At 48.3% G+C, this 26160-nt stretch overlaps 12 protein-coding genes and 1 non-coding gene across 13 annotated transcripts; 7 read left to right on the top strand and 6 right to left on the bottom strand.

The window, feature by feature from the left end:
- Positions 1-706: 706 nt before the first annotated feature.
- On the top strand, positions 707-3442 carry BT62DRAFT_1000554 (phosphoglycerate mutase-like protein; the record flags this gene model as incomplete). Its single annotated transcript, XM_043176654.1, has 9 exons — positions 707-1059; positions 1705-1834; positions 1891-2189; positions 2237-2408; positions 2460-2610; positions 2696-2963; positions 3020-3136; positions 3198-3332; positions 3385-3442. The coding sequence occupies 9 exons, from the start codon at positions 707-709 to the stop codon at positions 3440-3442; spliced, it is 1683 nt and encodes a 560-aa protein (XP_043044810.1).
- A 1492-nt stretch (positions 3443-4934) lies between these two features.
- On the top strand, positions 4935-6407 carry BT62DRAFT_916346 (uncharacterized protein; the record flags this gene model as incomplete). Its single annotated transcript, XM_043183984.1, has 6 exons — positions 4935-5113; positions 5165-5184; positions 5213-5416; positions 5472-5957; positions 6012-6166; positions 6219-6407. The coding sequence occupies 6 exons, from the start codon at positions 4935-4937 to the stop codon at positions 6405-6407; spliced, it is 1233 nt and encodes a 410-aa protein (XP_043044809.1).
- A 113-nt stretch (positions 6408-6520) lies between these two features.
- BT62DRAFT_961061 (uncharacterized protein) lies at positions 6521-7946 on the bottom strand (the record flags this gene model as incomplete). The annotated part of the gene is made up of 9 exons (XM_043188581.1): positions 6521-6813; positions 6871-7011; positions 7062-7182; positions 7238-7331; positions 7384-7410; positions 7463-7613; positions 7661-7716; positions 7773-7830; positions 7881-7946. 9 exons carry the CDS (start codon positions 7944-7946, stop codon positions 6712-6714), a joined length of 816 nt encoding a protein of 271 aa, XP_043044808.1. The 3' UTR covers positions 6521-6711.
- A 2373-nt stretch (positions 7947-10319) lies between these two features.
- On the top strand, positions 10320-10897 carry BT62DRAFT_414465 (uncharacterized protein). The gene is made up of 4 exons (XM_043180824.1): positions 10320-10498; positions 10549-10637; positions 10694-10767; positions 10819-10897. The coding sequence occupies exons 1-3, from the start codon at positions 10404-10406 to the stop codon at positions 10723-10725; spliced, it is 216 nt and encodes a 71-aa protein (XP_043044807.1). The 5' UTR covers positions 10320-10403; the 3' UTR covers positions 10726-10767; positions 10819-10897.
- BT62DRAFT_926981 (uncharacterized protein) lies at positions 10395-12295 on the bottom strand. The gene is made up of 5 exons (XM_043185157.1): positions 12023-12295; positions 10819-11974; positions 10694-10767; positions 10549-10637; positions 10395-10498 (listed from the first exon to the last, which is right to left on the bottom strand). The coding sequence occupies exons 1-2, from the start codon at positions 12265-12267 to the stop codon at positions 10873-10875; spliced, it is 1347 nt and encodes a 448-aa protein (XP_043044806.1). The 5' UTR covers positions 12268-12295; the 3' UTR covers positions 10395-10498; positions 10549-10637; positions 10694-10767; positions 10819-10872.
- Positions 12296-12314: 19 nt separating this feature from the next.
- On the bottom strand, positions 12315-14233 carry BT62DRAFT_1071880 (uncharacterized protein). Its single transcript, XM_043178812.1, has 2 exons — positions 13543-14233; positions 12315-13492 (listed from the first exon to the last, which is right to left on the bottom strand). Exons 1-2 carry the CDS (start codon positions 14224-14226, stop codon positions 12755-12757), a joined length of 1422 nt encoding a protein of 473 aa, XP_043044805.1. The 5' UTR covers positions 14227-14233; the 3' UTR covers positions 12315-12754.
- Positions 14234-14326: 93 nt separating this feature from the next.
- On the top strand, positions 14327-14398 carry BT62DRAFT_t30. Its single transcript has one exon. It is a non-coding gene; the product is annotated as a tRNA-Gly (tRNA).
- A 206-nt stretch (positions 14399-14604) lies between these two features.
- Positions 14605-15259, top strand: BT62DRAFT_1000545 (uncharacterized protein; the record flags this gene model as incomplete). Its single annotated transcript, XM_043176653.1, has 2 exons — positions 14605-15170; positions 15223-15259. The coding sequence occupies 2 exons, from the start codon at positions 14605-14607 to the stop codon at positions 15257-15259; spliced, it is 603 nt and encodes a 200-aa protein (XP_043044804.1).
- On the bottom strand, positions 15237-17179 carry BT62DRAFT_926978 (uncharacterized protein). The gene has a single exon (XM_043185156.1). The coding sequence runs from the start codon at positions 17091-17093 to the stop codon at positions 15333-15335; it is 1761 nt and encodes a 586-aa protein (XP_043044803.1). The 5' UTR covers positions 17094-17179; the 3' UTR covers positions 15237-15332.
- Positions 17176-18532, bottom strand: BT62DRAFT_926977 (uncharacterized protein). The gene is made up of 6 exons (XM_043185155.1): positions 18356-18532; positions 18289-18301; positions 18079-18241; positions 17597-18029; positions 17512-17542; positions 17176-17464 (listed from the first exon to the last, which is right to left on the bottom strand). Exons 1-6 carry the CDS (start codon positions 18481-18483, stop codon positions 17291-17293), a joined length of 942 nt encoding a protein of 313 aa, XP_043044802.1. The 5' UTR covers positions 18484-18532; the 3' UTR covers positions 17176-17290.
- Positions 18533-18835: 303 nt separating this feature from the next.
- On the bottom strand, positions 18836-21283 carry BT62DRAFT_926976 (uncharacterized protein). Its single transcript, XM_043185154.1, has 6 exons — positions 20963-21283; positions 20348-20907; positions 20219-20299; positions 19542-20163; positions 19361-19492; positions 18836-19309 (listed from the first exon to the last, which is right to left on the bottom strand). The coding sequence occupies exons 1-6, from the start codon at positions 21230-21232 to the stop codon at positions 19064-19066; spliced, it is 1911 nt and encodes a 636-aa protein (XP_043044801.1). The 5' UTR covers positions 21233-21283; the 3' UTR covers positions 18836-19063.
- A 595-nt stretch (positions 21284-21878) lies between these two features.
- BT62DRAFT_984471 (Rho GTPase activation protein) lies at positions 21879-23708 on the top strand (the record flags this gene model as incomplete). The annotated part of the gene is made up of 10 exons (XM_043189863.1): positions 21879-21896; positions 21936-22017; positions 22060-22192; positions 22243-22399; positions 22451-22537; positions 22597-22629; positions 22682-22697; positions 22748-22900; positions 22954-23256; positions 23313-23708. 10 exons carry the CDS (start codon positions 21879-21881, stop codon positions 23546-23548), a joined length of 1218 nt encoding a protein of 405 aa, XP_043044800.1. The 3' UTR covers positions 23549-23708.
- Positions 23709-24159: 451 nt separating this feature from the next.
- Positions 24160-26085, top strand: BT62DRAFT_882856 (glycoside hydrolase family 17 protein; the record flags this gene model as incomplete). Its single annotated transcript, XM_043182723.1, has 15 exons — positions 24160-24276; positions 24329-24551; positions 24601-24623; positions 24678-24698; positions 24750-24794; positions 24847-25022; positions 25077-25129; positions 25180-25313; positions 25374-25512; positions 25569-25642; positions 25697-25759; positions 25812-25832; positions 25884-25907; positions 25955-25980; positions 26037-26085. 15 exons carry the CDS (start codon positions 24160-24162, stop codon positions 26083-26085), a joined length of 1188 nt encoding a protein of 395 aa, XP_043044799.1.
- Between the last annotated feature and the right edge of the window lie 75 nt (positions 26086-26160).

Genomic DNA, 26160 nt, shown 5'->3' with positions numbered 1-26160 from the left:
CGACAAAATTCCACTTTTTTCCTCCCTCTTTTCGCCTCCTTTTAAGCAGCGTCCTAACTGTCTCCCCTTGATCTCTTCCCCCCATATTCTCCGTATTTTCCAAAGGATTTTACACTCAAGATTTAGCCCCCATTTACTCTTCTTGCCAGAAGTAGGTCTATACCGACAACTTTTTCTCCACTTTTCTCTCCTGACCTTTTTCACAGCTTGCGTGTCGTGCTCGCCTTGATTTCCGTGTCTCTACCGTCACCCCTTTTCGAGCTTCTCAACTCGTAACCAAGAACGTCGTCCAGCTCCCGTTTCATTTGGTCGTCTGCCCGACAACGGCTTCCCTTGCTCTCGTCCTTCAGTTTCATGAAGGCTTGTTGAATCAATATCCAGACACCTTTCTGCCTCAATTTTTCTATATTTTATTTGCCCCTCCACCGACGCGATGGGCACTAAAGGTCGCTCGACACCCCGTATCGTGTGCTGCGCTATACCCATCGCCCGTGCAGCTGGCAAGGTCTTGGTCGTTACAAGTCGCAAGCGCCCTGATAACTGGGTCTGTGAGTCCCATTCGTATTCCGTTTTATTCCCCTCTTTCTCTGCGTTCTCCGCTCCCCTATTTCAATGTCGTCATTGCCGAACGCTGACTCGCTTTTTTTTTGGCATCACCATATAGTACCGAAGGGCGGCTGGGAATCTACAGATGTAAAGTTGGAGAATGCTGCGTTGCGGGAAGCCTTGGAAGAAGGTCTCACCCTTTGTCCTTCTATCCGTCACCTCACCTCCTGATTCTCCTCCCTCTCTCCTTTTGCCGTGCCCCGCTCGTGTGGTTTATTCTGCACCTCCATTAGCTGGCGTACGTGGCACAATAACACGTTTCGTCATCACAATACCGTCGCCGTCCGCCACGTATCACTTCTACGAACTAGACGTCAAAACGCTCGACCAAGATTGGCTCGAACGTAACGAACGAAAACGCGAATGGGTGGATTATGCTGAGGCTATCAGAAGACTAGAGTGGAAAGCCGAGCTGTCCCAGGGGCTCAAGCTGTCGTCCCTTGCCCCGTCACGGTAACCTCACAGCGAATTTCGCGTCTGTATGCAGGAAGACGGCGGAATAATCTCAAAAGACCGGACCCTTTCATGGCGAGGCTCATATTGACTTTCTCCTTGCATTTGATCTCATTTATTTAGAGAAGCATGATACGGCCAGCGCACGAGAGTTCTTTTAAATTACATCCCATTAACGATACCCACCCATCTATTCATCACACACATCTCATCGTAACAGTCCCATCTCATCGTCCGCTTCGCATCGTCACTCACATCTTGCTGTCCGTACTTCATTTGCATTCCTTCGCAGTTTCTGTCCTGGTATAGATTTTTTAAAGCATTATCCTACTATCGGGCCCAAAATTTTCGCGGTACCATACCACCAATTTAGATGTAGTTTTATGATTATTCCACTGTTGTCTCGAACTTGCACCGTGAAATCTGGATAACGCATGATGCACATGTACATCAGATTCATGGAAGATAACTGGGCAGATGATACCCCGATTTCCATGCGTCCATGCGGAGTTAAGCGGTCAACGGTTCTCGAACAACAAAGTCCTCTTTTACAGCGACTTTTTTTTTTTTTTTTTTTTCTCCCTTGTCGGAACGGTTGCCGATGATACTGTTCAAAGCTCCTCAGTGCCTCCTGAGCATCACGAGTTTCGTTGCTGTCGTTGCGGCCGAAAAATACAACTGGTTGGGTAATTTGTCTCCGTATCACAAGGCTCCTGTTCCCTGTGGAGTGTCCAAGATGTTGCCAGAAGACTGCACCGTCGTGCAGGTGATGCTGGTGCGTAGCTTCGCCTCTGTAACCTGCGCCACAATCTCATATTCCTCTGCATTCAGATGGGGTGGCATGGCAGTCGATGGCCTCTGCAGTCGGAGCTCGTCTATATCACAAATCTCACTGATAAACTGACTGCGACCATGGAATATATTCTAAATAATGAGCTTCCTGAAAACTTGCAATTCCTGAAGGATGGCCATGTCACGACTCTAGGCCATGACAACCTTACCGCCTCAAGAGTTGTTCGATCATGGTGTCAAGTACGTACGCTTGTTCCATTCGATCACGTTCGTCATCCTACGATCTGTTGCTCCGGCATCTGGAGGCTACCAGCGTACTTGCTGGTGATCAAGACAGGGTGGGGATGTTCAGTATTTGTATTGTGGGAGGGTAAGATGGTAACAGAAACATCCAGGTCGTGGAATCAGCCCAGTGGTTTAGTCAGGGATACTTCGGTCGCGAGTGGGCTGAGCTCAAGTCGAGAGTGTTTTCTACTATCCCTGAGGACGAGGTTACAATTTCCTGGATCACTCCGATGGACACATGTGCTAAATGGGCGTACTCATACGGCGGAGATGTATGTTCGTCCGCATTCGGGGCGTCCTTGACTCATTTAATTAACCTGTAGGCAGTAGAGACGTGGGATTCCGCGTATCTGCCTGCGATAACCGAGCGTCTCAACACTTTGCTCCCTGGTGTCAACCTGACGGATGCTGATACTCACGGCGCGCTCTATGCTTGTGTATATGATTGCGCGGCACTGCGCCTTTCCCCGTGGTGTGATGTATTTATTTAACCGCGACGAACTTGCCAATTTTGAGTGAGCCGATGGTCTTCTACAGTCTACCTTTTCCTCATAACTAGTCATTGAGATTAGATACGAATTGGATATCCTCATGGACGGTGCGTTCGGATATAATCTCCCCGGGAACATGGGTCCCTTTTTGGGTACAATTTTTGTTAACAAGTTGATTGAGCGGTCAGTGGTCGAGTCGGCTACCACGGAGCCTGCCGATTCATTCCTTTCTCTTTACAGGTTCTCCGACTCGACAGGAAATGCATCCGCCGTTTATTTGGAATTCGGTCACGACACAACGATTGACACGGCTTTTGCCGCCTTAGGATTGGCGAAGTTGGACGGCGTTCTATCCAGGCAACAGCAAAACTGACAGCTGATATTCAATACAGGGACACCCCCCCGCTCTCTGCGACCGGACCCGTGCCGCCGAACAGAGCCTTTCGTACTTCCACTCAAGTACCATTTGGTGCGCAGATGGTATGGGAAAAGTTCACATGCACATCGTCGTAAGCCATGGTTTCAATTAACTTGTCATGATAAATACAACCTTGCTCCCCTCACTTTCAGGTTCAACGGACCGCAGATTCGTCTCATCATGAATGACTCTCCATTTCCCTTATCGGCATGTGCTGGAACCGAACAAGATGGGGCTTATGGATCTTGTTCCTTTGATAAGTTCGTGGACTCGAACGCCTTGAGCACGTCAGTTTCTTGGGGGCGATATGGCATGGAATGCAACTTGCGGGCGAGGCAGATCTCTGAATCTCAGTGCGAAGGGCAACAGCGAAGAACCCGTCTTTTTCGACAAATAATTATGAGTTTTCATTTTCGTCGGGATCAATCTACAAGTTCTGATTCAGTTGTCATCGAACTACTACTAAACTTCCACAACATGGACGCGTGACATCACAACCCGTGCTGTGACGTTAGTGATGAATATCCTCAACCGAACCGCAACCACGAAATCTGTTCTCATGTTGACTTGTCTGTTGCACCGCATTCTGGTATATGATTTCCGTTCCTTGTCTGTTCCTAGTGAGTCTAGAATCATTGACTGCGAAAACTGACTCGCACTGTTTTCCCGTTCTCGTACTAATCTGTCAGAAAACTTCTTTTCCCGAGACCAGGGATCTAATGTCAAAAACAATCCCATTACGGCCATCAATCGGTAGTGTGTGGTATTTAGTGGTGTGATCGGTGAGTTGGTCGCTAGTGCTGGTCGTCGTTTCGATGGATGTTTCCGGACCCGACCCTCAGTCACGAAAAATTTCGTCCCTTTGCTGCCATGTTGAATGTGTTGCATTATTCTGTAAATGGGTAAAAAGTTGTGATACTCACATGTTGTGCCTACGATCTCGGACTTGAATCTGGAGATCATTTCATATGCCCATTGCAGATTTAGGTGGGATTCTTAATTCGTAGGCTGCCGTTTCTAACTGACTGTACAGACCATCTGCGGGAGCTGTGCCACGGTCCATGGGTAAATGACACACCTTCACCTCATGTTCTTTGCATGAGGTTTGAAATGTCAGGCAACTCCACACTCCACGGAGCCACTTGAACATTTAGTTAGGGAATCTCTTCTCCCAATATGTTAAGCCTTCGAAATAAGCACAGTGGTAGCACGGGCACGAGGAGATGCCCTGTGTCGCTTCGGAAAACATTTCTCACCAACCGCTTCCGGTGAGTTTTGGATGTCCCGAGAAGGCGACGTGATGCACAGCTTTGATACCGCAGGGAAAATACCGTACAATCAATAGGCGATCGAAACGTACCTTGCAATTTTTGTGCTCCCGAATGATCGCTACGCGTATCTGAGGCAGACCTGTGGCTTGCGGGGAGACCCACAACCGATTTTTAGTCGTTTGCCCTGTCGCCAGTCCTATCAATTTAGCGTCTGGTCCGGTTTTAAAACCCATATGTACCGCCTCTTCTCGCCCATTTGGTCCTACGAGTTGTTATGGTACCCAAATCCGTTTATTCCAAGATGCCAAATTCCGCAACCACAGAACCGACTTCGCCAACCAGTTCGAGAACAACCGGTTACGCAAAGTCTAGGCAATCTTCTCTTCGGAAACTATGAACCAATGCGTTACGGCTGGTTTGGAAACCGTTTTACAAACATCCTCGATCAGCTCATCTCGTAGATCATTACATACGGGATCAATCGCTCAACGATGGCATATTCAGGCAACTTTACGCTTCTTGACCCGTCACTCTGGCCTCAGGTGCAACTGAATCTAGGAGTCCGAATTGTATATAAATAGAGGGGAGTCAATTCATGTTCTCGACTACTCTACCTTCATGCCTTCATACGCCGACAACATTTCAGCTAGTTACGTCGGACTGTCCACCGTCGAAGATCTATCCTATACTCCTTCCGCCGATGAGCAATCCCGAGACGTTGCACAGATCGCTGCGACTGGTCGCAGGAGCTGGAAGACGTTGAAGGGAAAGGGAGAGGCTGTATGGCCCCCCAATCTGTACGTAACATATATCGTTGATCAAGTCAATGTCCTGACTATGTACAACAGGGAGGCCGCTTTGATTGAAGGTGAACCACTAATTGTACCTATCCGCAGGCCTTGGTACTCATCATCCCCGCGAAGCCCTCCAGAAATACAAACCAAGCCCCGAACTTCGCTCTTCCAAATCCCCCGGACGGTTCCCCATGCGCAATCGTTTCATTTCCGATTATATCTTCGATTCGACTGGTAAACGGCGGACGCCTAAGCAGGTGGGAAGTCGGCTACAACAGATGAGGGACACATGCAAAGGCGAAGAAAGTATGTCCGTGATCACTGGATCATATTTCACGGCACTAATACCGATCAATTACAGTTCTCAATCTTATATGTCGCCCGTTCGATAACGATGTGGATTTGGGGACCGGTTCTTCAAACGGAAGCCCCGTTCACACCACGTCACCATTGCCAGATCTTCGAGGCCAACAACCTCCCAGCCAGCGACTGAACATCTGGGTTGACATCGTTCTCGAGCAGCCATACCCTAGACAACAACCTTTAGTCAATTTTGTTGGCAATCGCAGGGATTCCCCTCTTCAAATTCGTCTTGCACCTTTGGCACCCACCTCATCCTATCACGCGTCCTTACCTCTTTCTGCATCAGATCCCACCATAAACTTTATGTCGCCATATCCGGTCAATCAGCAGTGCACTTTCTCCGCATTCATTGACACGCTGAGTCTTCCAATACACTCGGAAGTCGCGCCGATGTCGTGTCTTGGTTCTCCTATGGATCGCACGGGTTGGTTATATAGTGCCTCTCTTTCTCCCAAGTTTTGGAAAGTCATTTTCAATGATTCAAGTACGTGTGATCCAATGCTTTTTGATGAAACTATCCATACTAATATACCGTTAGATCCAACGCAGTACACCATTGTTCAGAACGTCTTCGCTCAAGGCTGTCCGGGACAGTTCAGTGCACCATTGCAAAACGACAACGCAATGATTTCCATCTTCTATCAGTTCAAGCGTCCAACCTCTCATACATATCATACGTATAGCGACTCATATGTGCGCTGTCATCTCTTTATTTTTGACGATAAATTAACCTATTACTTGACAGTCTCAACAAGCGGTTAGCAACTCTCGTCAATGGGCACAACCGCCCATATCCAATTGGTCCGGGGCGCCCGACAGCCCTAGGCTGATGACCAACTGGCGATCTGACAGTGGAGAAAGCTGGTCGTACTCGCACCACTCGCACGCTAGTTCGACATCGGCAAATGCCCTCAGTTATGGTTATCTCTCGTGAAAGGACACGCCGTAAAACATTTTGTACATATTGACTTTCTAGTTCCCTTGTTCAGTGCAAGCATTCGCGTTCATGGATTATCATATACTTCGCGCTTTGACTCGGACGGAATTACGATGTTTTGTTGTAAGTCCTGGTACCTAATGGATTAATAATCATAGCACAATTATTTACATGCTTTCGCACGTAGTACTAGTATCCCAATAACATATGTACATAGGCGGCATATTGTTAATAAAGCTTGATGCTCTCTACATACGTTGGTGAAACCAAGGCTCATATTTTGTCAGCGCGACTTTCTTCGTCAATTCCCCCCGCTTTGATTCTGGGTACGAGTCGAGATCTCCATAACGTTGAACTTGTGCAAACTGTAATATTCTTGGGTGATAGCGACGCCGAGAACACTCTATAAAATTGCCGGTTCATTCAGTTCGCGCTACTAATGTGATAAAGATACACGGACCTTGAAGACTTCCACTAGGATGAAGACATCGGGATTCGATAAATTGACAACATGTCCTTCTGGCACGCAGTCGGCGATGGTTTGAATGACGGTGGGGCGAGACAGCGATGTATGGTTTCGGATTCGAAGCTCTATCTTGTACTGCATGCGGTTATCAGGACAACGGCTAGAAATCTGAGCATCTTACTTACGCTATATTTTCGCTCCGGATCACGAGCAAAAAAAGGCTCAAACGTAGAACGAGACAGTGCTTGTATCTCCGGTATATTTGTGACACATGATCCGGATACCGGCACAAATCTATGACAGTATCTAATGGAGACGAAGGTGCTGAACATGACGTGCACGTCGAGAACAGCTGACTAACCTTGTACGCATGAATCCTGTTTTCTGGACATTCCGGATATGCGTTTCGACCAATCGGACAGGATCCACCGGAGGTTTACAGGATATAAAGACCACTAAGCTCAGTTCAGCGGTCGGAATTGCTTGGAAAAATCATAAAGACCGAACCACAAGGCGTGTTTGTCTGACAGTTAGCTGGAATAAATGAGTAACACCCTACAATCAGAGAGGCACATAAGTTTCGTACTGAACCTCTGTTCGTGTCTAGGTCTTTTCATCGCCGATATCTCATTGGATATTTGAGCTTCGAGACTCAATGAGGCAGCCCCAGTACCGTCATCTGAATCGGAATGGAGATCATTCTCGTCACCTGCGAGCGGCCATAGATCCGACGCTAGCTAAAGGAAGATTAGTAGTGGAAAGTTAAGTGGGAATATACTCCCACCGAGTCAAATAAATCATATAGTTCGCCGACCGTTTGCTTTTCCTTGCCTTTGACACCTGAGAGTAAACGCGGTGTCATAAAGGTGGCACTAGTTATTTGTTATTATACGTACAGCTCACCCATACACCAGGTCCATCGATGTGTCTTTTGCTCCAGATTGGAGTACCATCCTAGGTATCCGAGTTAGCTAAAGGCAAACGAGCAAGTTGAGATAGAATACCGAGCGATATTTCTTCTTCCTCTTGTCGGAACCTTGGGACTTTTGTTTGAAAGACCCGTCGGACATGGCAATCCGAGTGCAAGGAGAAAAGGCCGCATTTGGCAGTCCCGGACCGCCGAATTGAAAAGGGCTGCTGTTTCGTACCGAACAAGGATGTCGCGCCCACTGAATCACAATTCCTATCTAGACAGTCTCCGAGTCGGTCTCACCGCTGCCTCCATTCTCGAGAGTACACCACAGCGTGGTACTGAACTTTATCCTGTTTGTCCCCTACTTCTCCGACTCGTGTAGTTCGCCGGGTACTCTATCTGTTGCTTTCTGGAAACAGAGGAGTTTGACTGGCGCTACTTAACCGTGCCTTTGATCCTGAGCCGGTTCATTCTCTGTATTGACAATACTGTCTTCAGTATGAATGACCGTGCAGCACAGCGTCGAGCCTGGCAAGACTCTTCACTTGCCCACTTCTGTCTCCGCTGTTCCCGGCTGTCTATAGAAAGGCGACTCATACCTTTAAGGCGCGGCGATCTCGATATTAACGCAATCCCTCACCAGCTCTACGGCGGTTACACCGTTGTCATGTCACGAAAATTACGATGGGCGACTGCGTATCATCTTCTTACATGCCTAGTTGACACTCGAGGGACCTAACTGTCTTGATGCAAATTTATATTGAATACACCTGAATACACGGATTTGTGGCATTACAGCCAGACATGGCATTTGGCAGAGTCTGCCTCAACCGCGACTAATAACCTAGAATGCCGTGAGTTATTCAGGGAGGCCTTATTCGTGTCTGACAGCTAATGTGTTATCCGACATGTCTATGATAGTCCTATCCTCTCGAGAGAAATTCAATGTGATTAGTACCCGTCTCTTCCCTCTCTAAATTCTCTCGTCTCTTTGCGCCACTAAAAGTCAATAAAGAACCTGCGCCACCGCGACCTCCCGGTCTAGATTGGGTCACGATAGATATTGAAGAGTACTCGGTGATTCGCGATAACTTTTCCGTATGTGTGGCCATCGACCCAAGATGCTTTTTAGTACCCGATGGAGGTTAAATCGTCCCGTCAATCTGACGACACCTAACGTTCCCGATGCGCAACGGTCTCTCATTTGACACTCAGCTACATCTTCACGACATGATTGACTCGATCCAGTTGGACCTGCGGTGAACACCTTATACGACATCGGAAAGATCCTACTAGAGAACTGCACCCGTAGCGCATGCCCCAGATTCCGGGGTGGCGGCGGCATGTGGATCGAAACTTGAAATCATCCACGCCAGCGTGCAGGAGCCCATGTACTGAATGCGCGTTCACAATCGGACCCAGAGGATTGGAAGGACAGAAGGATTGGGGTGTTGTCGAACTATCTTTTTATATCTGTTTTCGTACTTTTGCCCTGGTAAAATTCAATTCCATTGACCAATAGATGGCTACAGACATCACAAGCTACGTGCGAGCGCTCAAGATGAGTCGCAAGGATCATGTTCTAGCGGAAATGTTTCTATTGTACCTCGCGGGCTTCGGGCGCGATTTCATTTTTTTTTGAGATGTGAGAACGAAATGTCTGCTTGTAGTCAGGAGACACGGCGATGTAGCTCATCATCGCGACGCTCACGTACGGAAGAACAGACCAAGTTCAACTTCCCCCGTAAGCTCCGTTGCCTGCGCCTAAGTAGTTGTATGCTTGCATCGGGCACTATAGTCCCAAGTTCATTCTCACCGAAAAATAAACACTGCGGCGAGAGAGCTCTTATACTGGCTACAAACCGCTCCATGAACCATGTGCAAACAGACCCTTTTTTTAAAATCGCAGATTGAACCGTGTAGATAATGAAATTTAATAAAGATGAAGTATGCCAGGATCCTTGGAGTGCGACTGTTGGACACACAATTTTTAAATGCATCATGACAAACATAGTAGTTTAATATCTCACTTCAGTACTAGGGCCAGGGAAAGTCCGTAGGTACTTCAATTTTTGTCATAGACGAAACAATCCGCCGCAGTGGAGAAAAGGTCTGTCTTCCATAGTAGTATTGACATCATATGTCATAGCACAGTTCACAAGCCCCAAGACACCGCGCAATTAGCGAGGGGCGAGCCGTGACTGAATGAACGAGATCTCATGGTACAATAGACTTCGTAGAACCAAGGTCGAACGACACTTGCTATGTATATCGAGCATTCTTGGACCCCGGGATTAGCGGGGTAAACGAGGTCCTGGAGCTAAAGAGACAGATACGGCGCTTGTCAAAGATAGCCATTAACCGGTACCCAGTGACGCTGAAGGCCATTTGAAGCTCGGAGCAGCTATAAGTAATCCGGAATCTGGATAGGTAATCAAAAAATTGGTGGTGGTCGCCGTTGGGTACATTGATAGAGATTACTCCCAGCTTAGTTCTCCGAAGATTACAAGTTTAAAGGTGTCGTCGAACAACGAATATCGGGCATTGCCGCTCCGTCGCCGAGGTCTAAATAATTCCCACGATCCTTGTCCTCTACTACTATTATTCTCTCGACATGACGTCCATCATTCCTGTATTCCTGGTCCTGGTCATCGCAGCAGCTCTTATGACAGCGTCAGCGCTCTTCGTACCCAAAGGACCAAATCAAATGTATGCGCACGATCTCTGTACCGTGGACAGGCACTAATACAAAGGCGCAGTGTCATACGGACAGGCCTGATGCTTGCACTTGCAGCGTGCTATCTAATGTGGATGGTGACCTATATGGCTCAACTGCATCCCTTGATTGGTGGGTGTGTTCCTATTCCTTGGATCTGGCACAATAACGGTGTTGTTGTACCTCAGCCCCCGTGGTGTCAGCAAGGTTGGAGGAGTAATCCTTGTTTTGTTGACTTCTATTGCTTTCCAATATATACCAGGTACGTATTCGAATGGCATCTTCACTGTCTAATAGGCTCACACATCTGCAGCTTGTATCCTTTAATATTACATGGACTTCAGATCCGATATATGAAAGAAAGTTTTCAAAATGTATGAATATCGTCGCTTTCATCTCCGTCCCAGCCGGTCGTAGAACCGCTAGAGCTATGCGGTGGTGGTGACACCCCCCAGTCCGTGTTACCCCAACGTGCAGGACCTGGTTCTGTCGCCCAGTGACGAACATCGGAAATGGGGTTCCGATGGTCGTCATCCTCGTCCTGGGTTTCGTCTTCAGAGTTGTTCCAAGAAACATCTCCTTCAGCTCCTGTACTCTCTCCCAGTTCCCTATCACTACTGCTGTCGCTGTATGCCTCCTCGTCTGGCACCCAATCTGGCGGCATATATTCGAAACTCGTATCATTTGCCTCTTCCGTCGTGGGCCACAGCATCTTGGGCTGTTTTGAGCTTCCAATGAGTTCGATGTGCCACGAGTCTCTGTCCAGTTTCGACGGCTCTGCACCGTCAGTGCCCTCCCTCTTGAGCACCAGCCCCTTGCATTCCTCAATGGCCCTAACCAGGACTTCCGTGAACCCACCGCAAGCGACACCAATATCCCTGTCGTACCAGAGAGTCTCAAATCGCATAAACCCTTCGCGTCCTTCTTCCATCTTTGTTTTCACCATCTTTCCAATATCTGTAACGGATATGGGTTGTCTCGATTGTGGATGCGCAACGTGTTTGTGTTCGGCAAGTAACTGGTGTGTGTGCCCTTGAGTACTCTCCACCATCTTCCTGGCTTCGTCCTCCAAGCGACTTCTTTCGGCATCTACCAGTGCAAGTCTCCTGAACTCTGTTACTAGAGTAGCGCCTCCAAGCTCTTCATCTCGTCCCCATTCATCTTTTTCCGTAGCGCGACCCACGTCGCTGATGTATGCCTCGTAGCCCCAGCGTTCGGCTGTTTCCATGCACCACTCGTGAAATTCCTGCACAGTCCACTCGAATTTGTGATCATCGTGCCGGAAGATTCGATTTGTACGTCCTGTGGGATCGGGATATCCTTTGCGAACTGAGGGGGGAGCATTGGGGGACGTGAAACGAGCATTGAAGGTGTATGAAGGTGTTGTAACGAGGAGCATCTTTGGATGGTAGACACCAAGAAGAACAGGCGCAAAGAACGGGAAGATATGCGATGGGAGATGTTCAATGCTGGCTTGCTGTTAAAAAAGGGATATGCCTACAAGATATAATACTCACACTTCTGAGCTCACAATACACTCTGCCCCTACAAATGCCTCATTAATAACTTGCAAGCCTCCCTTCCAGATAGACGCCACAAGAGGCTCCCAACGGGTAGAACTAGGGTATCTATCGCTGGTCTCTGGTGGAGGCGCAGTAACTTTGATAGCGAAATCGAGATCCACCTGGGAGATATCGAGCCCAGCTATGCGTGTAGGATGGAGGTTTGGTATTGGATCATGTGGCGAGTTGAAGTTGGGCATCGCGCTATCAGTCGCGTCCGGCGGAGGCAATATTTCTGGCGGTGGCGGGCCAAGCCACGGAGCTGGCTGGCAGAGTGCTGTTAGAAGCTGTCCCTCGCCGCAACCAATATCGACGACCTGGGCCAGTTACAGTGAGAGCAAAGCTGTGAAAAGCATCGACTGACATCAGTAACGCTCTCTCTCCTCATCACATCGAGAATCCATATTTTTCGTTGGAGATATAGCGGCGGGTTGAAGATAACTCTGAGTTCGTGGTCGCGGTCTTCCTCCAGGATTGTGTTGCAGTCATAATCGGTCATCGTCGTTGCTTGGAAGACCTGATGATGGCACCTACAAAGAAAAGAAGTCGAAGCCATAATGTTTGATTTTATATATCTAGCCTTTGCACTAGCCTCGAGGCCACTCCAAAAAGATTTCTGCACCTAGGGTGACCGAGAACGTGCAGAAGAAATAAGTTAGATCCGTTAATTATAGTAGTAGCAAATAATTAGACTAATCCACTCCCTCCCATTCTGATCGTATCCATCAAAACCCTGGCTATCTCGCTCCAAGCCTTCCCAAGAACACCAGCTTCTCTCCCGTTCACAGCTTGAAGTCTCTTTCTAACCATATCAGCAGTATTGACTGTCCCATCTGCAGTTAACCGCCGCCGCCGCCTAAACCGCAACATCATTGATATCAATGGGAATATCACCGCGAGAATCAAAAACGTCGTTAGCTTGGTCGAGTTTAAAATGGAAGCTACGTAAGCTTTCATCAACGCAAAGGTCGTTGGGCTTCGGATTTCAGTGGACGGTACAACAGGGTGTGTGATGACACTCGTAACGGGAGACAGTGTACGTCTAATCATGGTTTCGCGCTGCGTTTTCTGCTTGCGGTCAGACAGCGAGGATGATGGTCTGTCGGATCGTGCAAGTCTTGCGGTACCATCTGATGATACGGATGTCGTAGACTGAGAAGCTGACGGAAGAGTAGTGATTGAAGTCATTGATTGGGCAACATGAAGCCCTTTGGAAGTCGAAGGAACGACCGTATGGGTGGAGGTCGTTGAAAGAGAAGAGGAGGAAGAGGACGATGATGGAGCCGGCGAGAAGCTACGGTCGGACGAAGGCGAGGGCGATGTACTCGAAAAGGAAGATGAAGGTGGGGGATCCGGAAGTGAAGATGGCGGCTGCCGCACTGCTTGTGCCTGTATACAAAGCCTGGCTAACGAGGATTGTAGATACTGATGCTGCGATGAGACTAGTCTTCAACCAGAAAGATATGACGACGTACCTCCCGCGATCTGGGCGACAGCTCGCTTTCGTAGTCCAAAAACTCTTTGGCATAATCCCATTGCTCCAGGGCCGGCAAAATCTGCAAGCAGTATATCGCAAGGATCTTCTTGTACGCATCATAATGGGTATGGATCGTTGACAAGCGGCCATGTCGATGAGCGAGCCATTCCTCGATGATAACCCGGCCGACATCGGAGCAGTTGACCTTGAGACTGGCATAGACGAGGGTATTGATCACTGACGGGGGTATATAGACCACGTTTGCCATCGCGACGCTCTTTGACGACCCACTAGCCGGGGTAAACAGGGTAAGCGACCGTTGGTACATCCTCGTCATCAACGCATGCGGCGACTGCAACATTATCTCCTTCAAATGCTCCGGGACGTCCTCAGCGGCAGGAGGCGATGCATAGACATGGGCCTCAAGAGTTATCCGAAATATATCCCAGGTTTTCCTGTTGTCATTGAGCGCGTCGGGTAGCGATAGAGGAGGATAGAGGAGGGTGAAGGCAGAATCAACAAGAGACTGACTGAGTTGAAGATCGTGGTTGACAAATGCACGACCTGCACGATCAATCAAGGTGTTCAACGTGGTAGAGAGCGACGAAGAGACTTTGGTGGGCTTGTGGATTGTATGTGGCGAAGAGCCAGTAATAGTCGTTGTGGTCGTCGCGGTTGGCATTTGAAAGGAACCCCACATAATTACCCCGGTTCATGTCTTCCGTTACATAAAATTATGGAAGACATAAACACTTCTCTAGGATCACTCAGGCGTTGATCAAGCTGTGATGGTGTAGGGGTTAACATGGAGTCTTCCCATGGCTCCGCGCGGGGTTCGAGTCCCCGTCACAGCATTTCATTTTTAATCCGTCAAGAATCGTCGCCGTTCGCATTGTATTCTATTGTAATTGCTAAGTGCAGGCTCTGTATGAATCTTAACGAAGTGTACACTGTGCTCAAGTCTGATATAACAGCATATCTTTATCGTTATCTGGATCGAGGCCCCGGCCCGCGAATAATAGTGCCTTAATAAGTATTGCCAAGTGGTTGACTGATAGCCATGGAATCGACACCGACAGCTCCCCAAGTGAAACCCAACATCTTTTCGAAACATACCATCGTCCTGGATCATCCAGTCTCCAAAGTCTTCCCCATCCTTGGAACAGCCAAAAACCAAGAGAAAATCGCACGCGCGTGTTCATCTTCCTTGCCCATAACTGCCTTTAGATTATTGAACAAAGACGTCGTTGCCATCCCTCGCAGTACCCCACTCTCCGGAATACGTGATGCCCGTGACCTGCCTGCCGCACAGGAATTCGAGTCTGAGTCCAAGGGCGCCCGTCAGTTGCCGCGACAGTTTTTTGCCTTCACCGAGACGCAGCACATGCTTTGTCAAACTGTGTCTTGGAATATGGGGTTGGAGGCGACGTTGGTGTGGGATGAGGAAGCGATGATGACATTATACGAGAGTAGGGTCACTGGAAAATATGGTATTCGTACTTGGAAATTGAGAGAGATGGAAGAAATAGAGGGCGGTATGAAGACCAGAGTGACGGAGACCCTCGAGGGAGTCTATTCTGGGTGGAACAGGAAGGTGGTCCAAAAGAAAACGCGGCAAGCACATGTGTACGCTATATGTATTATCTTTTTCCTTGTTCAATCGCTGAACCGACGACAGGAATCAGATGGAATTATTTCATACTTTCTTCGATTGATGTATTTAACAGGAGAACATTATAATCATAGCTCGGCTGGCTCAGATTCTATGCTCATCTAGTGTTACCACTATCATCGTCGAACCAATGTAATGCCCGGCCTGCGTCTGTGAAACTCTTTCAGACGTGCTACATCTGTCGCATGACACTCCTCGTCTCGTAATAGAATAATGACCAGTCTCATCCTCTTCGCCGTGTCCTCCTCTCGAGGCAACCAGCGGGACTGCACCATATCCGCTAACAATCCATCTGTCGAAGACACGCATCTCCACAACTTCAGATAATCAAGCTGAGGACACAGAAAAGCGGGGTCACTAGATGATGAGGACGCAGTCAGCGCCCGGACAACATCATCTGTGATGCAATTGTCCTTTGCCCTTTCATTCGTGATGTTGAGCTGCTGCAATGTAGGGCTGGTGAACTTGAGCACATCGAGCAATTCTGCCGAAGATATCTCCACATCCCTGACATCGAGCGTCCGTAGCGAGCACTGTGAACGCACGAGAAACGCATTCACTTCTTCTTGATCCCAGAAATGCGGTGCATTTATGGGATTAATCAGGAAAAACTCGTCCAGTCTGTTGATCTGGAGGGTGGTCAATGAGGAAAAGACTAATCGAGATAGTAGTGTAGTCAGTGCCATGTCGACGGTGAGTTCAAAGGTGTGAAGGTGTGGCAGAACGATAGGAGACGTGTCCAATGGGTGGTTAGAGTCGTCAGGTATTCTACCGACCAGTTGAACGAAGAAAGTGCAGGACTCGATGGCGCGACATCCACTCAGGACGTCAAGAAACACGTCCTTTGACACAGGACGGACTAGATCTAAATGCGTCAGCTGTAATATGTTGACTATTTGAAGGTAGTCGGAAGGTGGACTGCGACTATGCCAAGTAAGATCGTGAAGACGGGAAGCTTGGAGGATCCGCTTCAAGTCGGGGAAATCATCCTTGAACCAATATTCGCGCTGCAGATCCAGCTTCTCTAAAGAATCAAGCAATGCATCTTGGGGCAACTGCTCAAGACCGGACGGCCAGCGCCAATCGTGGTATTCCAGCTTGACGCTTGCCCAGCGATGATGAGCAGGAACGAAGGTCTTGAGAATGGAGGCAGCAGTAACAGGGTCTGCGATTTCTCTCGCATCCTCCTGCTCAAGCTCTGTGATGGCAAAAGACAGCGGCTGGGTCATCGACCGCTGTAACCAGAGCTCGATAAGAGGCAAGGGTGGTCGGCACCGCTGGACGGTGACCTCGACAGAGATAGAACTCCAAAGTTGGGGTATCGAAAGCGCAAGTCGTCGCCAGCTGCCGCAGACCTGGGTCAGGAGCAGTGGTGCGCTCCTCGATTTTGGGATGATATAAGAACCTGGAAGACAAAGCTTGAAGATTTCGGAGAGAATCTCGAGTGGAAGGCGGCGAATAGGCGACAGAGCGCTTCGTTGGCTGTCCAAAGAGACCTGGACGCTGTCTTCCTCGTTCTGTAGCCTCTGCACCGTCTGTCTGCATAGCTCGAGCTCGAAATCGAGATGCTTAAGAAGATCGGGGTCAGACTCTGCAACCATTCCCCGTTCGCGGCACATACGATCCCAGCTTGCCTTCACCGCTTTGCTCTCCTTCTGAACTCGCCTCAGCTCCTTCTCTTTCTCCTCAATACCTGCACGCAGAGCAGCCATATGTGGCCCGGATTTCCCCACTATGATTTCCTGCAATGCATCTCTGTCTCGCGTGATTTTTTCTAGCAGAGCCGTGGCTTCTTTGATCTCAGCGTTGAGACTAGCGAGGACGTGTTCTTCGTTATGGAGGAGTTGCCGGATATCCTCAGCCTGTTCTGGAGTCATGAAGGGGTTGTGGCCCAACAGATTGAGTGCTGCTGGTAGATTCGGCGGGATATTCGGTATGTTCATGATCGTAGTCGAAGATCAAGACATGAATTAGCCGCAGCTCTCCATGAAAATAAATAATGTACAATGGGAATAAACGACTTTTTGTATAGATAGTGTTCCCTTAGTTATCTCCCATTTGCGTGGCACACCTCTTAACCAGATATCTCGTATGCCACCGCCGGAACATCAGCACTAGTTTCAGGCAGGGGAACTGCTCCTTCGGCACGTATAGGAGCCGGAGGAGGAGGAGAGGGTAAAGCCGTCGCCCTCCAGCCACCACGGAAGGATGCCAGAGCGGTGATGAGACATAGGATATCGACCCAAACCTAAGTAAAGATCAACAAAAGGTTGTCATTACTACACATATACACACCTCATTCTTGATGAGACCTTTCTCGGTTGACCTGCGCGACATGGTATCAGTAACTGATACTTTGGCTAAAACAACAACAAAATACCAATGAAGAGCAAGTGGAAGATTTCCCAAATTCAGCACCATTTCATTCCAATACGAGTCCGATCGACTTTGTATTTCCTTCTTTTCCGATTCAGTGATTCCGGAGCCTTTCGCTTTGCGTAGCGTACGTTGTCGCGACTGCAACAACTTCCGGTCTTCTCTCAAGTGCGCAAACTGTAGAATGACATACGCAGCCCAGAAGCGGCAGGACCACATTCCCATGGGTACTGGCTTCAGTGTAATGGCATTTTGGGGAGCAAGAGGAGATGAGATAGTGGAGGGGATAATGTCTCGAGATGTGAGATAACTAAGATGCTCGAGAGGATAGTAACCCAGCATTGACCACCCTTGTAAACGCTCAATTGTGAGCAAATTACGCGTCGGCTGGGGGTTCCGCTCCAGAGAGATCAGCCACTGGAAAATGGGCAACAGACCTAAGTGTCGATCAGAGTATTACAGTCGCCAGGAATGAGATACACTGACCCCAGATTCTCCACAGTGTCCGTGAATCATTAATGATTTTCGCAAACTTGGATATTCCAACAGCAGCCGAGCTCGTAGGATCCTTCCTGAGTCCAGCTCGATATTGCAGGCGCGCGCGCAGATTCAACAGAGGGACCAGTAGCTGTAGGGTATATTGTAGCACCTAGAAATAGCTCAAAGCAGGCTACAGCGGTACATAGGATAACGAACCATGAACAATTTACTGCCAGTTAAGTCAAGTCAGTCCAATTGTAATCGATGCAGGTTAATACGCAACTCGCTACCACTCCATGTTCCCAAGTACCGCACCAAGTGGTCCAAAGTTGCAGAGGGTGGAAGGGCAGAAAACGACCCGAGAATAAAATCGTTTATCCTAGAGAGCGTCAAGGGCTTCGAAAGCGACATAATCCTTGCAGTTGGTGAGGGGGGGTAACGATCCACACGGGTACCCGTCAGTCCCGGCCCCGGTCCGAAACATCCGTGGGAATAACTTACATAACCTTTTTTTGGCTATAAAACCCGCGTTGGCTGCCATTCGTTTCTTCGAACAAACCTCTGGGGACATAAAAGTTCGGGCTCGGTTTAGCTCTTCCGCCTCCTTGTCCGCGTTCCCGTCCTCTAGATTAAACCAAGGTGTCGAAGATACCGGAACATCTGTGCATTCTTATACGCTTGTCTGAAAAAAAATCAGTGGAAGAGGTGTCGCTTCGGCTGATGCTCATGATGCCACGTCAGATTTTTTTTAGAGTGTCTTTGATTGCGCGGGTGCACTACATCCTTTTTATTCTTTTCCTGTAGTTTGATTGTAATTTCTCTCAGACTAAAGATATTTTTACAATGCAAATGGCATGTGTCTTTGCAAAGAAAAGATCTGGACATGCACTTGCAGTAAATATAACTAAGTCATAGATGTTGATAGAAGGCAGAAAAGAAAGCAATGAATCTAAATACTAGATATACAGTACAATTGGTACCTCGGCATCATCTACTTGAGATCCAGCCTTGCAGACAGAAAACCAGCAGGCGGTCCCCGACTAGTGCGTTTCGTTGGAGAATGTGGCGGAGAACCAGCAATGATACTTTTGGTGTTGCATAATGCAGGAGGTGGAGGGCCAAGAAGACGAGATATGGTCCAAGGAAGTTCATAACCTGCGTTGCCCACGTGGGCTACATACCGGGCAAGTTCTAAATGGAGTGTGGGGTAATAAGTAGTGGAGGCCTTTCGCGAGATCTGAAAACGCAACATCAACATGACAAGAGACCAGCAAAAATGGATTCTTACTAGTATCATGCGCTCCAAACCCGACAAAAATAAATCAGAATGAAGACGAAACGCCGACAAGTCATGTTCTTTGGGCATTTTAAGGTCAGCTGCAGCTTGTGCTAGGGCATTGATCAACCGCAAGTGTGTTGTCTGTAAACCAAGTGTCAGAGGAAGACAGTATGCAGGAAAGGTAACGAACAAAATAACCCATGGCCTCAAATTCGACACCCCCAGTCATTCCTCCCGGGGCTCTCGGTTTCTCCACTCGACCTTCGTCTGTCTCTGACAAGACCCAAATGGTATTGTTTGGATGACAGAACACCCAAAAGTAGTCGCGGCAGACATCTGAGAGTTCTTGCAGATAGGACTTATATATCCTAGACTTGTGTAGAGACTCGATGAATGCGTGTGGTGATACGGGGGAAGCTGGGGATTCTGTCGGAGGTGGAGCTGGCGTCAGCAGTAACGCTCTGATCAGGGAAAAGAATGTTTTATGGGGAGCCGGGAGCGTTATGAGATTACTGGACGTGGCCATTTCGGGGTCGCTCTCCCAAACTTCCCGTCGGGGATTAGTCAACATGTTACCATGAGCGGGTAAAGAGGATGCCGGATACAATTCAAAAAGAATGAGAATGAGGTCAACGATGAGTTGCCGAGTCGCGACGTCGCCAGGCTTCTTGTCCGAGTACAATAAGGCCACAAGTTGGACGAATGGCGTGGGACAAGAGCTTCGCAATGCAAAGCATCCAATTGAGGATGTAGAGAGCGCCTTGAAGCATCGAAGCAGCTCGTGCAATAACTGGTCATCGTGCTGCTCTTCCCTATTAATGTCTCGGTGAGCAAACTAATGGGTCATATATGCATATATATACATACCTCCATTCGACCTCTAGAATTTCATTTAAACGCGTCAACAGAGCGGAATAACCACCCATTCGCAGAAATTCCTGTGACCAACTGAAGGACGCTCAGAAGAGAAACAATGTCGAGTAATAGTTCATATACCTTGCTGATTCGTTCCGAAGCAGCAGTCGCAGTTTCTTAATTAACTCCACATCTAACTCCGTGCTTGAAGTACTCGTCAAGATACTGATGAGCTTAGTGGGGGCCAAGTTCTTTCCAATGGTGGAATATTTGTCTTTTACAGTCTTGCCCCCGCCCGTCAAGTCGATTACTGAGCCAGAGGACGGAAGGTTGACCTGGCTTCGAGAAGCTAAACCGTTGTAGGACAAACCCCGGATATGACCACTGGGCTTTCGAGGCGAAGGGGACACTCCTACAGAAGAGGCGTGATGCGATGATATCCGTACTGGAGAGGCAAATGGAAGTACGGGTGGCCGCAAAACGTCGTCATCTAGACATGCTGACGATAGTAGAGGGGATCCAAGCGACTCTGTGCTCCTCGTTCGCCGAAGGGCTGTTGATCGTGGAGTAGCCGGTAATTCGTCATCGACTTGGCTCGGTTTGAGGGCCAACACGTGTGACGACTTCAGCATAGCAGCCTTGACCGTAGAATCCATACCTGCAAGCTTTGGACGGAGAGTAGATGGTATTTGGAGGTCATCCTAGGTGCGAGAAAATTACAAACAGTATAGAGAAAGGGATAAATAGGATACTCACCAGTAGTCGATCAAAGGCAATATTAGTCTCAGGACCGACAGTTCCTGACGGTTGGACATTCACTTTGGATTCTGTTTTCTTCTTCTTTTCGTGAGGTTGTTGGAAACCTTTCGTTGCAGTAGCTGGCCGTGCAATTTTCGTGACCGTGGCCAGCTGTGGTTGACCACCAGGCTGGTTCTCCTTGCCATTTGGGGGGACGTCAGCCAAAGAAGTGACCATGGTAAAGTCTGAGGAGGATATCCTCTTGGTCGGAAGAATGCCTTTGAACATGGCAAAGTGAAGTATGATGTTGGAAATGTGGCAAACGAAAGGGAGGTTACATAAGGTTGGAGTTGGGAGCGCGGTCGCGTTTCTGTGTAGTCACGTGCTTTCCACTTTCACACGCCATCGAACCATTTCAATCTGGCCGGCGTAGCGTCTAGTGTACTGTGTTGCTAACGACAGCTAAGCATTTTTCTCTTCAGTATTTCACGATGTGCGCCACAATTGAACAGTCATCTAGCTACGGTGTAGTCCGGACTGAGTACCTTTCTTCCGTTTCACTCTACAAGTTCCGTAAGTACAGAGCATAGACCAGCTGTATTTGTAAATAGGCAGTATGATATTACTTATCTATCTGAGGGGCAGCACCAGTTCCGAGAGCACCTGAGCTTTCCAGGACCCGTTATGTACTGCACGGCTAGGATGGTCGAAACCCTATTTCGGGGTGGCAGTGCTGTCTGCCGTCATATTATGCAGAGCCTGTCCTTCCTCCTTTACGCTACCTTACTATCCGAAACATCACCTTCCCCATCTCCGACCCCGCTTTATTCTGGCTCTACGGCAGCCAAAGAGTATTTTTTGGATTTTCAAGAGACGAGCTCGCAGAATTCCAACAGCAGTCGTTGAACCTGACCCACCAACTACGTCTCCCGACATGCAGTCTCCACCTTACGTGCCACCGCCCAGAGCCATACTCGATACCGCCCAGCAGGCCCCGACAAAGGCTAATCTTAAAGCCTGGTGGAATCAATTTAACTTTGTTCAAAAGGTGAAGAAGGAGGTCGACTCCAAAGGTGAGTCCTCGTTCAACAGCGACTTTATCTTACCGAGCGCAGAAGATTCTGAGCATCCGGTATTTGGAAAGCCGCTTAAGGAGAGTTTAAGATATGCCAGTGTCCAGATCTCGACTGCGAACGCCAATGGAGAGCTCTTCGTGTGGGGCTATATTCCAGTTGTCGTGGCGAAATGGTTAGTTTCCTTCTTGAACACGGATACACCCTTTGACTCTTACCTTTCAGTGGCTTGTATCTTAAAGAAATTGGTTTGATCTCTCTTTACAGGCCACGGATAGTGCTCATTGTAACATCAGCCACCGAGGTACCTGGCACATTTCGAGTAAACGGCTCCACTAAGAGGATGAGAGAACTGCAGGCTGCCTTTGAAAGTCCTCCACGAGTACGGATTATATGTTTTGGCCATCTTTATTCTTTCTCATCTCTCCATCAGTACGGTAAATCCTTAGACTGGAAGCAAGTCTCCTGCACCTCCCATGATGTTGCGAGTGTTTTCCGGAGATACCTTACCCAAATGCCAGTTCGTCTAATCCCCTCCTTTTAAAGGTCGCAACTAAATGCTCTTTGGTGACTGAATAGGAACCTGTTATACCCTACGACATGTATCATGATGTAAGTTTTGCTTGCAACATCTTCGGTTGGTCTCACCTCCTGGTCTATGCAGTTCCGAGACGCACTAGGTGATTGCATTCAGCAACCACCCCATTTGTATGTTCTCACTGCTTAACAGCTAAGCAGCCTTACAACCAAGACGAAGTCATTGTCACATATAAGAGGCTTATAAGAGCCATGCCTCGTGCAAATCAATATCTTCTATTATACGTGCTTGACCTCCTGTCTGTATTTGCGCGGAAATCTGATATCAACTTGATGACTGCAACAAGTGAGTATGCATGACATCTTGACATGGTGACGGAACCTGATACTTTTCATCAGATCTTGCGGTGATCTTTCGGCCTGGTTTGATATCTCATCCACACCATGAGATGTCGCCGAAAGAGCATGCTTTAAGCCAGCAGGTGTTGGAGTTTCTAATAGCACAACAGGATTGGTTCATGCTTGACATACCACCGCCGCCCCAAAACACGTCTGGATCACCTATATCCGACTCATCTGTTGACGACATCACTGTATTCCCTAGTTCTGACGATGAGCGACAGCCAGGTAGTGGGTGGAAGATGGTAGGAAAGAAAGACATGCGTCGAGTGACGCGACGAAGAACGACCCTCGACCGCAGCGGTGCGTCCCCCTGTCCCCGATGAATCGATGACTGAATGTTTTACCTCTTTTCGCAGCTGCGCCGCATGTCACTGTTGCCGAGACAGACCTTCCTCCCGTCAATGAAACCCCTCCTTCACGACCAGAGGATGGGCTGGTAGGTGTCTCTCGGAGTCGGACCCTGCCCTCTGGTCGACGAGTGACTTCTTCGTCATCTGATGCTCCACGACTTTTGCGAAAACAGAAACGAGCGTCATCCTCCCAGCCTACTCAGACCAGAGGTGGACAGGATCCAATGGCTACGACATCCTAGTGTTCTCTTTCTTTCTGTCGCTTTGGCATACCCCGATGTTCTGTGTGTGCGAGTCTGGATTTCACCGCCTGTTTTTAGAAAAGGTCCATGGGATCTTGACTATTTTTACTGTTGCATGTATTTTCCAGATATGGACATTAATCTATTATTTAATATTGAGCTATGTGCTATGTTTAGCCTGGCCTTCTTATAGCCTCCCTTGAAAGGGCGGCCGTGGCGATGCGCAGCTGTAACGTAATGAAATATGAAGCGAAATTTGTTCCAGCCTCCCACACTATACACCCCCATCATTCCCTCACCTACCTTTAACCACTGTTCGCTGCTGACGTTTTCCCATAATGACGACGCCTTATAGCGACAGTCCCCGCCATTCCCACACAGAGCTACAGGACTATTACGATAGCGTCCCAGTTCGCATTGTTCTTCAACAAAAAGTCTGCGTGATTGACAAGCCCTTCTAGCCACCACATCGCCTCTCTGGCATGAACACTCCTTCGTCTTTCTCTACACAAGATATACCACTCATTTCTCAAAGTCCCGGCGGACATGCTCCACGTTCATATGGCGCCCCGCTGGCCTCGCAACCAACTGCGATGAATTCCACAACGGACATGACAGCCGCCTATCGCGATGACGATCATGGTTACTCTGATCATGATCATATAGCGCCCAACGACGCCTGGATGGAGAAGGGGGCCTCCACCAGTAGCGGCAAGAAGAAATGGGTTGTGAGTATGCCCATGTAAAGAATTCTTCCTCATTCTCACGAGTGTGGAATAGGTTATGGGAGGTGTACTTGGACTTGCGGCCCTGATTGCAATTGGTGTTGCCCTGGGTGTCACGCTGTCCAAAAAGAGCTCCAGTTCAAGCAGTTCAAGCAGTTCCAACTCTTCCAGCTCCGATCCTAGTGACTTTACAAAAGACGCCAATCTCCACTTGTCGTTCTACGGTATCGCCTATACCCCTGCTGGCTCGCAGCTGCCCGACTGCGGCAACTCGCTCGGTGAGTAGCATTAAAATTGACGTGATTGCTGCTTAGACATGATCCCAAGACGATGTTATTCTGGACATCCAGGTATTTCAAACATTCTCCAAAAATGCTCAACGATTTCCTGATGACTTGTGCTAGCTGATGTCCCAGTTGACGACGGTAAAGGTCTTTGTCGGCTCTTGAACGCCTACTAAATATTTAATCATTCAGCGAGTCCGCCTTTATGGTGCCGATTGCAACCAATCGGCGCTGGTGGTATATCTATCTCTATGCAGCAACAAGCTAAGCTGACTTTTCTCTCACTCAGCTTGAGGCTATAAATCAGACAAAGGTCAACATGACGGTCTATTTGGCTAACTATCCCGTTTCAACCGATAACAATACAGCCTATGATCGTCAAAGAGATGAAATAAAGGCGGCGATAGAGACCTATGGAACAGACCATATTGCTGCAGTGACCGTTGGTAACGAGTTCATCCTTGAGTTTGTGGCCTCTTCTGGACTATGGAGGTAGTTGACCGATGTCTTTAACGTTAGTTATCTCGATCTCAATGGTGCCACCGATCCCAATGGCTCTGTTGGAAACGAAGGTATGGCATCATGCTCGTTCGTAATGTATTGATGGTTGACACTTTCGCAGGTGGTGAATTACTGATCGCTTGTATCAACGATACCAAGTCCATGCTCAGCGACCTTGGAGTGGACTTGCCAGTTGGGACAGCCGATGCCGGTAGTTACTTTAATGATCTCGTATTGGAGCAAGTGGACTACGGTGTAAGTCTCCTTCACCTCATCGCTGCTCGTAAATGTCTGAATAGCCGAGCATCTGGGCAGATGGCAAACGTTCATCCATGGTTTGCCAATGTCAGCATCAACCAAGCAGCCGGCTGGACTTGGGAGTTCTTTGAGGACAATGATGTGAAACTTGCACAGAGTCTAAGTAACACCCCGGAGATGTTTGTCGCTGAAACTGGTGCGTGCTTGTTGTCCCAGTCGCAGTGATAAGGATATTAAATGGTATGCCCATAGGTTGGCCGACGGAGTCTTCTGACACGGCCGACGAATCCAATGGGCCCTCGAACGCATCCGTTGCTAACCTTCAGGTAAGAGAAACATTTATTTGAGCTCAGGTTTAATTCACCAACTCTGGGTCATAGACGTTCCTCGATACCTACATCTGCGAAGCAAATACCAATGGAACGAAGTACTTTTTCTTCGAGGTAAAACAACCTGCTACGTCTGATTCTTTGATACTGACCTGTCTTCTCCAAGTTCTTCGATGAAAAGTGGAAGGTACGGTGATGCTTGTGGTGACCAGCATTCTTGCTTATTAACTCTTTCCAGGACGAGGAGTATGGTGGTGTAGAGGTATTTATGTATCCCCTGAAATTAATTTATCTCTGATTGCCTTGTAGGGTTGGTGGGGCCTATTCAATGCCAAGTAAGTCTTGCAGTTCTGGTATTGTTCTGCCGCAGTGTTAAAGCAGTTTCTTCTAGCCGAACGCTGAAAGATGGGATCACAATACCCGACTGTGTTCTGTCGTAGATGTGCTTTCGGTGGGATTGTTGATTTACTTGGAGTCTGACTTTTTATTCTAATATAAGCGCCTTGTTTTAACGA

This window comes from Guyanagaster necrorhizus (genome assembly GCF_019112545.1).
Source record: "Guyanagaster necrorhizus MCA 3950 unplaced genomic scaffold BT62scaffold_3, whole genome shotgun sequence".
NCBI lineage: Eukaryota > Fungi > Basidiomycota > Agaricomycetes > Agaricales > Physalacriaceae > Guyanagaster > Guyanagaster necrorhizus.
The sequence above is the reverse complement of the archived record's forward strand: the minus strand, read 5'-3'. Positions and strand labels throughout refer to the sequence as shown.

Coding starts and splice junctions, on each gene's coding strand:
- BT62DRAFT_414465 (XM_043180824.1), top strand. CDS start 10,404: ATGACGTCCATCATTCCTGTATTCCTGGTCCTGGTCATCGCAGCAGCT. Junction 10,499..10,548: donor CCCAAAGGACCAAATCAAAT/GTATGCGCACGA, acceptor ACAAAGGCGCAG/TGTCATACGGACAGGCCTGA. Junction 10,638..10,693: donor TCAACTGCATCCCTTGATTG/GTGGGTGTGTTC, acceptor GTTGTACCTCAG/CCCCCGTGGTGTCAGCAAGG.
- BT62DRAFT_926981 (XM_043185157.1), bottom strand. CDS start 12,267: ATGCCCAACTTCAACTCGCCACATGATCCAATACCAAACCTCCATCCT. Junction 11,975..12,022: donor TGTATTGTGAGCTCAGAAGT/GTGAGTATTATA, acceptor ACAGCAAGCCAG/CATTGAACATCTCCCATCGC.
- BT62DRAFT_1071880 (XM_043178812.1), bottom strand. CDS start 14,226: ATGCCAACCGCGACGACCACAACGACTATTACTGGCTCTTCGCCACAT. Junction 13,493..13,542: donor TGTCGCCCAGATCGCGGGAG/GTACGTCGTCAT, acceptor TCGCAGCATCAG/TATCTACAATCCTCGTTAGC.
- BT62DRAFT_926978 (XM_043185156.1), bottom strand. CDS start 17,093: ATGACTCCAGAACAGGCTGAGGATATCCGGCAACTCCTCCATAACGAA.
- BT62DRAFT_926977 (XM_043185155.1), bottom strand. CDS start 18,483: ATGTCGCTTTCGAAGCCCTTGACGCTCTCTAGGATAAACGATTTTATT. Junction 18,030..18,078: donor GACACTGTGGAGAATCTGGG/GTCAGTGTATCT, acceptor ATCGACACTTAG/GTCTGTTGCCCATTTTCCAG. Junction 17,465..17,511: donor AAGGTCTCATCAAGAATGAG/GTGTGTATATGT, acceptor ATCTTTACTTAG/GTTTGGGTCGATATCCTATG.
- BT62DRAFT_926976 (XM_043185154.1), bottom strand. CDS start 21,232: ATGTTCAAAGGCATTCTTCCGACCAAGAGGATATCCTCCTCAGACTTT. Junction 20,300..20,347: donor CTTCGGAACGAATCAGCAAG/GTATATGAACTA, acceptor AGCGTCCTTCAG/TTGGTCACAGGAATTTCTGC. Junction 19,493..19,541: donor TTGAGGCCATGGGTTATTTT/GTTCGTTACCTT, acceptor CTTGGTTTACAG/ACAACACACTTGCGGTTGAT.